The sequence below is a fragment of the Gobio gobio genome (genome assembly GCF_949357685.1).
Source record: "Gobio gobio genome assembly, chromosome: 4".
Taxonomy (NCBI): Eukaryota; Metazoa; Chordata; class Actinopteri; order Cypriniformes; family Gobionidae; genus Gobio; species Gobio gobio.
Window position 1 is genome coordinate 32545915 of NC_137100.1, and position 9842 is coordinate 32555756.

At 37.5% G+C, this 9842-nt stretch overlaps 1 protein-coding gene across 2 annotated transcripts; it reads right to left on the reverse strand.

Annotated features, from left to right (window-relative positions):
• Positions 1-5153: 5153 nt before the first annotated feature.
• Positions 5154-8492, reverse strand: sub1b (SUB1 regulator of transcription b). 2 transcript variants are annotated; one of them, XM_079813701.1, is made up of 5 exons: positions 8409-8492; positions 7035-7104; positions 6796-6915; positions 6110-6218; positions 5154-5514 (listed from the first exon to the last, which is right to left on the reverse strand). In XM_079813701.1, the coding sequence occupies exons 2-5, from the start codon at positions 7101-7103 to the stop codon at positions 5435-5437; spliced, it is 378 nt and encodes a 125-aa protein (XP_079669827.1). In that variant the 5' UTR covers position 7104; positions 8409-8492; the 3' UTR covers positions 5154-5434. The 2 variants fall into 2 exon arrangements, with proteins under 2 accessions (XP_079669827.1, XP_079669828.1); XM_079813702.1 differs by having other exon boundaries at positions 7035-7107.
• Positions 8493-9842: the final 1350 nt, after the last annotated feature.

Consider the following 9842-nt stretch of genomic DNA (forward strand, 5'->3'; position numbering starts at 1 on the left):
GAGTGGGGTAATACTGATGTATTTTATGTGGCAGAATAAAACGTGAAAGTGTCTTGAGCTTGTGTTCAACACAGACCTTATTTCAGCCATTTAACCCTAACCCCATTTTAAAAAAAACCACTGACGGATTTAATCGGAAGTGCTAAAATGCTAACTTGTTTCTGCATTTTGGCCTACAAAGTGAAGTCATACTAGCCTGGTCCTACCAGACTCTCAAACATTTCATTTGTACAGAGAGTCTGGTCACTCTCCATTGATAAGCGTTAACTTCCTTGAAGGCGGGTACTCTGTTGAATTTTAAAACTATTGGATCTGCCCAGAGCCACTCTGGATCTGCCATAACCAATCAATAACGTTTGGTCGTGACGTATGTCATCTCAAACAAGCGCACAACATCAACGTCCTTATTCTCAGACACTCTGTTCGCTGATTGGACCGGTTAAAATTTGACCAGATAAAACCAGAGGATATGCGCGTGGTGGGAGGGGTGGCGCTGCATAAGGGTTTAAATACACAAAGACTAATGACTAAACAAGACACAACTGTGAACAATCAAGACAATGAACCAATGACAGAACTGAACTAAGAACACATGACTAAAACAACCAATGAGAACATAACACATGAGGACAAGGGAAGCACATGACATGATCGCATGAGGGCACATGGCAGGATCACATGATCACATGGCAGGATCACACCAACAGTGCACATTTTGGATGTCTCCCTTAAGGGTGCAACATACTCCGCAAGAACAGAGAAAAAAGTTCTCGCTCCCAGGGCTGCGAGAACAAAATGACGTCATTTTGTTCTCAGAGTCCTGGTTTGGGAGTTCTCGCAGCTTGTTCTCAACACATCGTCTGAGCAGAACTTTTTTCTTGTGGGTGTCCGAGAACTATTGTGTGATTGGTCAGAATTTTAAAGTGAGCGGGGTTAATGCAGAGAAACAGAGATGTTCGGCACCTGCTTTTCTCGTGAAGTATGGAATGTCCTGGCCAGAACGAACTTTGTTCTTGTTCTTGCCACCTTGAGAAAACGAACAAATTTCTTTGTTCTTGCAGAGTATATTCCCAGCTTTATCTGACCCATATATTTCTGGTCTTGGAGTCTCTACTGATGTTGGAGTCTCCACTAACAGTGAGTTAAATCAGGTGAGTTTGATTAGGAAGAGTTGGAAAATGTGTAGTGTTGGTTTGCCTCCAGGAACAGGGTTGGGAAACACTGCACTAGATTACAGAGCCCCACAGAAAATGCAAGAAAAAATAGTAGGCTAAATCGTAAGCACGATTTACTAATTTGTTCCCATGATTTTTAAATCATGTGCACAATTAACTTTTTTCCCTTGCATTTCAATAATCATATAACAACGATAGATTACAGACTCACTACAGTCACATCGTAAAGCAGAGGCGTTCTAGTGTTTGGAGTGACACTAAGTGGAGTTCTCTCGCTGCTGTGGACATGCACCGCGGCGTTGCCATGGATGGACCAATCAGAATCAAGTATTCCAGAGAGCTGTGTAATAATGGCTGACACATTCCAATACCCTTAGGCACATTTAAACACTACTGACTACCCAAACAACTTGTCTGAGGGTGAAACTTAATCCTGGCAAACAACTCTCCTTCTGAACAATAAGTGTTGGTCCAGGACAGGCAGATTTACGAGGTGGTGTGGACAGTCAGATCGAGGGCACCTCCAGCTAACCTCATGGACGTTCTGCTCAGCGGGGTCCCGCAGCCAGCACAAGGGGCTGTATAAGCCCCAGCTGAGAGGAGTGAAGTTATCAACAAGCCCACTACATTCCTCACTGTTCTCTAGCCAACATGAGCAGCCATGTCTGCATCTAAGCTCTGTGCTATCAATGAAACTCCCGATATGAAATATGAAATAGACTTCCGTCTGCCAACAGAACTTTGATCAGGACACAATAAAAGACACTTGAGTCAGGTTTTTGAATCGTACAGTTTAGAGTTCTAAAGGCTTATTTTTCTTTAACTGCAGACGTTTTATATTTCTCTGATGGATTTTCCATTCAAAACTTTGAGTAGTAACAGATCTGTAAGTACTTTCAGATGAATAATCTACAAAAATATTTACTAAGAGATGAGTTTGGTGTCCCATAATTCAGATATTAATTTAATGAACTAAGATAGCATTTACAAGAAGAGTTCTATGTGTATTTTTGCACCAACTAATAATTCTTCTTTGATTTGAATCCATAAAGCTGGAGAGGAAAGCGCAATCAAATGGAATCTTCAATAAGCTGGAACGTCTAGACATCTGTTTTATCATTACAGTCAGCAAAGCGGTATTTCATCTCATCCTCATGGTTAATTCCTTGACCACCTTTGGGGTTATACTCATTAATCATGAAAAAGGGCTATCTTTGATCTATCTTCACGTTTGTGGCAGCTTCACCAAAACTGACCTCACATGTAAGCAGTACGTTTCCATGCCAAAGACAACTGCAACCATTATTAAACTGACACTCTCTGGACATTCCGTGAATCCAGCAAGGATACCAACACACTCTCTGCTTTTTAATTGTATGCTTTGCGCTATACACTAAATGACAGGACAGTTGGCTGAAATGCACCAGAGCAATAACACTTTAGCCAGGGTGAAGTCTAGTGGACTTGTTTTTCAACGGACGTGTTCGTGATGAATGATTTTATGCTTGCCAGAGGGTCAAGAGGAGGGATTCTGGCCTATAAACTTCTTAATATAATTTGTCCATTGTAAAGATAATTCAACTGTAGACAAATTGGCAAGAACCGACTATAGTTCACAGCCAGAACGGGTTCCAGCCAATACCATCCCTGTCACGGACAGGAAACTCAAGGCGCCCCGTAATCAATATGCATTTCACATCTCAATGGAAGAACAAATTCCTTCCATGAAACAGTATCCGTTATATTAGCCACCATGGAGTAAAACAACAGAGGCAGAGACATCCATCAAAACTGGCCTGAAAGGGTTTCCTCATGCGTTATTCTCTTCTGTAAAACCCACGCCGGTTTGATATTAGCCCAAAGATGAGCTACACACCCCGGCATATTCCCATGTCCAGATGTAAACATAACCTGAAACTCAAGCGCTCAAATATGCAATGCAATACTCAATGACACAAGAACCAGTCCAAGAACCACAGACACCAATGTTCAATCGGCAGGCTCACACCAGACCCTTCAAATGGAAGCAGATGTTGGACTTTTAGGAATCGGTGACCTAAAGTGCTCCACTGGTAAACTAGTGCAACACACCCGCTTGGCTTCTCTTTTGCAGGATGTGCTTCATATTCCTCCATCCACCATAAAACCATCACAGTGACGTACAAGAAATCAAAGAAGATTCAGGTTGCATGGGCGATCAAAACTGCTTCCAGCTATCGGGGACATTCCACCGATTCCTGTTTAGTGGACAGATGGTATTTATTGTGCCGTGTTTCCATTAAAATGATTGCAGACCAAAGCACAACTTGTAACACGTTCTAATTGAACAACTGAATGTGACTCCTCGTGACATCCACATCGCTCAGTTTAATGTGTTCATATGAAATATCTATCACACACTGATGGAAAAGGAAATTCTCATGCATTAACAGTGTTTGATGCAAAGCCAAGAGTTGTGAAACAAATTCCTTTCCTATCAACAACTAACATGTGATGGAAAGAAACTCACATCAGTAAGTCACAAACACACTGATTGACTGTTATCAGAATTGTCATATTGACAGTAAGGTTATAAAGTAGAACTGAAGTCTTCAGTTTATAAAATGGAAATGCATACTCTACAATGGCCATTCATTTAAAGAAACCTTTGTGTCATTGTTCAAAACGTTGACAGGTTGAGTATGGGTTTATTGCATCTAAAAACTAGCAGGAGACATTTTCATTTCAATAGAGCATTGGTGCCACCTAGTGATGTGTTTTTATTTTGAATGACAAACACGTTTTCGTTTTCAAATTACGATGTATATAAATGTGCATGGTCCATTTTAATCTAAGCCACTTTACTGTATTAAACTTGACTAAACAAGGTGGCAATTAACGGATGTTTGGTTTATTAAATCATGGACACTACGCCAAACACAAGACTTATATACGGTGTCCACCAATAAAATGTTTCCATTTCCTTTTATCGTGAGACTTTTGCTCAATTAGCTTTACACTCATTATTGATTGTGCACAAAGCATGCTCAAGGGAAGAAGGTTTTAGCTTGATATTTCCTATTTAGCATTGTGCCAGCATTTGTTCAAAGAAATGAATTGTAAAAGAGTGAAATGCTGGTTCAATCTGAATCAAAACATGAAATTACCTCTCAGGAACTAAAATGAAACTCCATGGTTGCAAAAGATCTCCATAGTAACCACCACATGAAGTGCAACAGAAAAAGAAATACTTTTATAAGGCACAGCTTGATGTTCAAACCCTACGATTCATTTGATACTTTTGAAGCAGTGTGACAGGATTTACTAACCATTTTTGCACTAAATGTCTGAAATGGGAATGTTGTATACATTGTGTGTGTGTGTATATATATATATATATATATATATATATATATATATATAAAATGATTTGAGATATACGAATTTAATTTTATAATTATTTATTCACATTGGACCTTTGCATTTTAAAAAAACTTGTGCTCACACTGTGGTTACCTCTTACAGAAACCATCCGAATAATGCTTGCTTTGCACGCAACACCATAAACCATATTGTCTCAAATACATGCTGGCAATACAGTGGCTACCATGATTTAAGATTGATTTAATTTAGACAGCAAATGCAATTGATGCAAGATGGCTCTTCTGGACAGTCAAGTGAAAGGGCTGTTTTTATTCTGGAGTCTGGTCTATGTTTGAGTGGGTGTACGAACCATTATAATTCCTGCTCCCACGCGAAGGCGAGCAAATTACACACAAGCACTCAGGACTGGACACAACAAGCATCATAAAGTGCCAAACGCCTTCATTATAGATCATCCATTACTGCTCTGTTTATTGTCAGGATCACAACAGGTTTGAGTTTAAAAATCTGCATTTTAACATGGTATTGGGAACAAAACACGATAACATGGGTTAAATTTTTATAGCTAGTAAGTACACTGTATTTAAATCATACTCAAAATGACACACTGAAGACTCCCAACCAAAAAAAGCCTTTATTGTGTAGGCAGAGTACGAGAAGAACGCAGCTATTAGACTATTAAAATAACAATCACCCAGTCAAGACTTATGCACACACATCAAAATGTAACAGCAGACAGTTGGAAATTAACAATAACATAACAAAAGAAGTCTCTTCGAATTTAACAGCATACATATAGTACAAGTTGAACCAGGACACATTTTGTTAAAGTCCCCATGTACCAAAGTATGGAACTCTAAAAAGAACCAGCCAACCATTCACTGCACAAAGTGATCTTACAGTCTTTTAACTGCATCATCGATGTCCGACATTTGTTCCTTCAGCTGATTCCACTGCTCAGGATTCAATGAGATGCCTGAGGGTAATTCAATACAATTGATGGAACAAAAACAACCATGGGATAATAATCAAATGAAAGAAATATTTGAAATGAAATATTTTAACTGCACTTAAAGACATTTGACTAAAGCCGGGTGCACACTGTGCGATTTTGGCCACGATTTGGCCGTCTGAGACACATTTTGCAAATCCTAAAAGATTCCTCTCATCCTAGGCTAAAATTGGAAGTCTTTGATCGTTAGTTTGACATGTTCACCGACAGCCGATTAATGACCGCTGCGATCAAATTTTACCTCAGACGAAATTCTGGCAGTGTCAGAAGATTTGGCACACAATCTCACTGTCACCGAACACGTCATTGATTGATGATATAAAACTCTTGCATGCGTCCGTTTTTAGCACGCCTTGACTATCGTACAGTCTGACATTAATGACGACTGAGATCTTACAGTGTGACATGGCTTACAGAGGGTATCATGTTCGTACAGTCTGACAAGGAACAATTGTGAAGGACTATTATAAATCGCACAGTGTGCACCCGACTTAAGAGGTCAAAGTATAGAATGACAAACAAATAAAATATATTAAAGAAAAATAAATGGCATCGTTACCTTTTTTTCCAGGCTTCATCTCACCAGATTGGTCCATCCAGTACTCTCGAATGTCAATCAAAACCTTGCCTTTGAAATCCCTGACGCTGACGTATCTCAGCTTCCCAATCTGTCACATATCAGAACATGAATGAGCAAACAATGACAATTCATTTGAAGAACAGTAAATATCAGCTATACAAACAATCATTCTGAACTTTTTTGCTTACAGTCTAACACTAAACAATTAGACACCAAAACGTAGTACAAAAATGCTTTTTCCAATGCAAAATTACAGTAGAACCTTTACGCATATTCTATATGCAGTTTTTGCCGTTAAATAAACCAGAACAACACAGAATTGACAAAGAAACTTAAAATACACGATATGCTACAGCTAGATATGTATATTAGCTAACTAATCCATAGAAAAAGTAAATCTGCTAGCAAAAATATAAAAACTTTTTATTTTGTATTACACCATTGCTCATAGATTAGCTGAAATTTTCTACCGAAAGTAAGATAATTCATGTCAAATCAATATTACATGTCCATGTATTTATTTACTTGTAAAGTAGTTTTGTAATACTATATTACATATAAAACAGGATAAAGTATAGTGAGCTGGTAATGATTTCAAAATAAACCCTAATAGTGCAGTCAGGACCCCAAAACAAATTAATAATGTAAAAAAAAAAAACCTCTACCTGGAACATGTTATCATCACTGTTTTTGTCACTCTTAGCAGAGCCGCTCGGTTTGGAGGTCTCTCCGGTTTTCTGCTTTTTTGCAGGCTTCTCGGGAGCACTTGCCTTCTTTCTTTTGACCTTTGGTAAAAATAAGGACACACATGGACTAAATGAGAGCTAAAAAAAATACTAAATATAATTTACAGCTGCAAAGGCCTTATTAATTTGGTTGCATTCGTTTAAATCAGTGTTCATACCTTTGTTTCTGTATCACTGTCTGATTCACTGCCAGAAGAGGAAGACGGCACTTCTTTAGTCTTAGGCATGCTGCTGATCACAAACAAGAATCATTTTCTATTATTCAACACTGCCCCCTTATGGCCATCTATGGAACCGAACCACAATATTAAAAAACATGGACATTTCTGTTGTGAATATACATGTTCCTAGGCATCATCAGCACTAATGAAAAGCAATCTCAACAAAATAATTATTTTTATATCCTTATCCAGCAGTTACAATTCATTATTTTATTTATATATATATATATATAAATATAATCTCTATTCACCAAAGGGGTCCTTGTTGTGAAAACGTGTGCTTTACACTACCTGCTACGTTAACACTACAGAATTATATTCTAATAATCTTTCTACTTTCTATAAATAAATGCTAAAATAGGTTATTTAATAACAATACAAAAATCATTAAATAACAACAAATGGCCTATATCTATATTAGCTACATTTGTCATCACTGCACAACTGTCACAATGTTGCTTCTATGCAAAAAACAAATTTAAGTGATTACTCTAAATTACTCTTAAAATATTTACTTAGTAATAGTCCACTTACTATTGTAATGGGTGAAATTTAAATCTGAGGGCAGACCCTATAAACGGTTTCATGCGATTTAAAGATTTTATTGAATTTCGAAACTTTTTCTGACCTGAATCCAATTTTAAGAAATATAATTGATATTCTTGATATTGATATTTGACCCTGGGAATATCAGGGTTTCTATTATTACAAAATTTTTTGACGACAAATTGGTTCTCAAAAAACTCCTAAATTTAACAGTCCAAATAGACATACAACACAGGCCTATTTTCTAGCTCTTACGTGCTCCATACAGACACGATTTTCACTGTCTTTTTTTTATCTAACGTTAGCCCTTTTGAATTTTGCATTGATTTGTGAAAGCCGCCAGCACTAACGTTAGCTGCGCATCCCTTCCGCCGATCGCAGAGTCCGAGAGGATTGTCATCTTGGTCGAAAAGATCCATAAAGCAAGAGACAGAGTTGAAGCGCCACCGATCAATAATGACTTCGCTTCAGATATTCTCCTTCATATACGGGGACGGACGACATTAAACTGTCTGCTTTATTGGTTTGTTCAACCAAGACTAAGTGATGTTGTTCAACACTGGCGAGTATAGCGGGACTGCTCAAGGGCCTCAGCATCCCAAATCTAAGGTGGAAAGATAGGCCTGAATGACACATGCTTATTATAAAGGTTTTTGTATGCCTGCTCTTTATAGGGTTCTTCGTGTTTTGTGCGCTCATTTAACAAGTGCAGGTCTAAAACTGACGGTTTACCATTCGCTTTAGTATGAATTGAATAGGACTTACGTTTACGTTGTGCAGTGGGTTATAACAGTCAGTCACGCTTAGCGGCGGGAAGTCGAGGAATCGAGAACCAACCAAATGGCTAATAACGTCTCTCGAAGGACATTGTGGGAAATGTAGTTTTTTTCTTCAATGACGGCACCGCGTCCGTTTGTGAACCACCTAGCAACTCATAACTTATTTTGATATGTGCCAAATCTGGGTTTTATAACCCTTATGTTATTATTTGTTGGGAAACACAATGCTTAAAGTCACAATGAAATCATGTTTTTATGGATTGCAGACAGTATTTATTATAAATGGTTAATCTGTGCAGTTTATTGTTATTTTGGTAATACTTCACAATAAGGTTTCATTAATTAACATTAGTTAATGTATTAACTAACATGAACTAACAATCAACAAAATATTAGTTTTTTGTATTTAGGCTAATCTTTGTTAATGTTAGTTAATAAAAAATACTGTCGTTCATGTTGGTTCACAGTGCATTAATTAATGTTAACAAATACAACTTTTGATTTTAATAATGTATTAGTAAATTAAAATTAATATGAATTAAAATTAATAAATGCTTTAGAAGTATCGTTCATTCTTAATTCCTTTGAACTAAAGTAGTTAACTAATGAAACTTTATTGTAAAGCGTTACCATTATTTTTATTCATGTGCCCTTGTAATCTTTAAAAGTAACTTCCCCTCCCTCTTGCAATGACGTCTAGATGCATTCACGTTCACAAACTTCACGCCATGTCATAATCCACCTCCTTATTGAACTCGTAATTCATTTTAGGCTTGATATAGAGGGAATGTCATTGCTGCCAATGGAGGCCTTTCTGAGCCATCGGATTTCAACTCAAATATCTTCATTTGTGTTACGAAGATGAACAGAGGTCTTACGGGTGTCGAACGACATGAGGGTAAGTAATTAATGACAGAATTTTCATTTTTGGGTGAACTGACCCTTTAACTTGACCATGACACTGAAACCCAAAATGAGACATTCAAACTGACCAATCAGAAGTTGACAACTTCCCCCACTGTACTAAAGGTGTGACAATTCGTAGACCCCCGATGTACACACATCTTGGCCTACAGGTCTTTAGGAATTCCAAATGGCCCTTGTGGTAAGAAAGAAACAGTAAAGTCTTTGTTCATTTTCAAATATCTTTGATTATTTTCAACCCTATACACAGCAATAGCAAACCACAATGATCCAATGAATTCCTATCCTATATAGGAAAGAAAAGACTATCAACTTCTGTTTCATTCTAGCTTTAAACACTCTTTCCGAAGTTTGTAGGCATGCAAAACAAGACTTTTTGTTGGCTACATTGACATTCACATCCTGTCAACACAGCATTTTTAAATTTTCGGACATAGACATTTTATCAACTCAGTATTTCTTAAATTGCTTGAGTGAGTGAAACAATTCACTCACT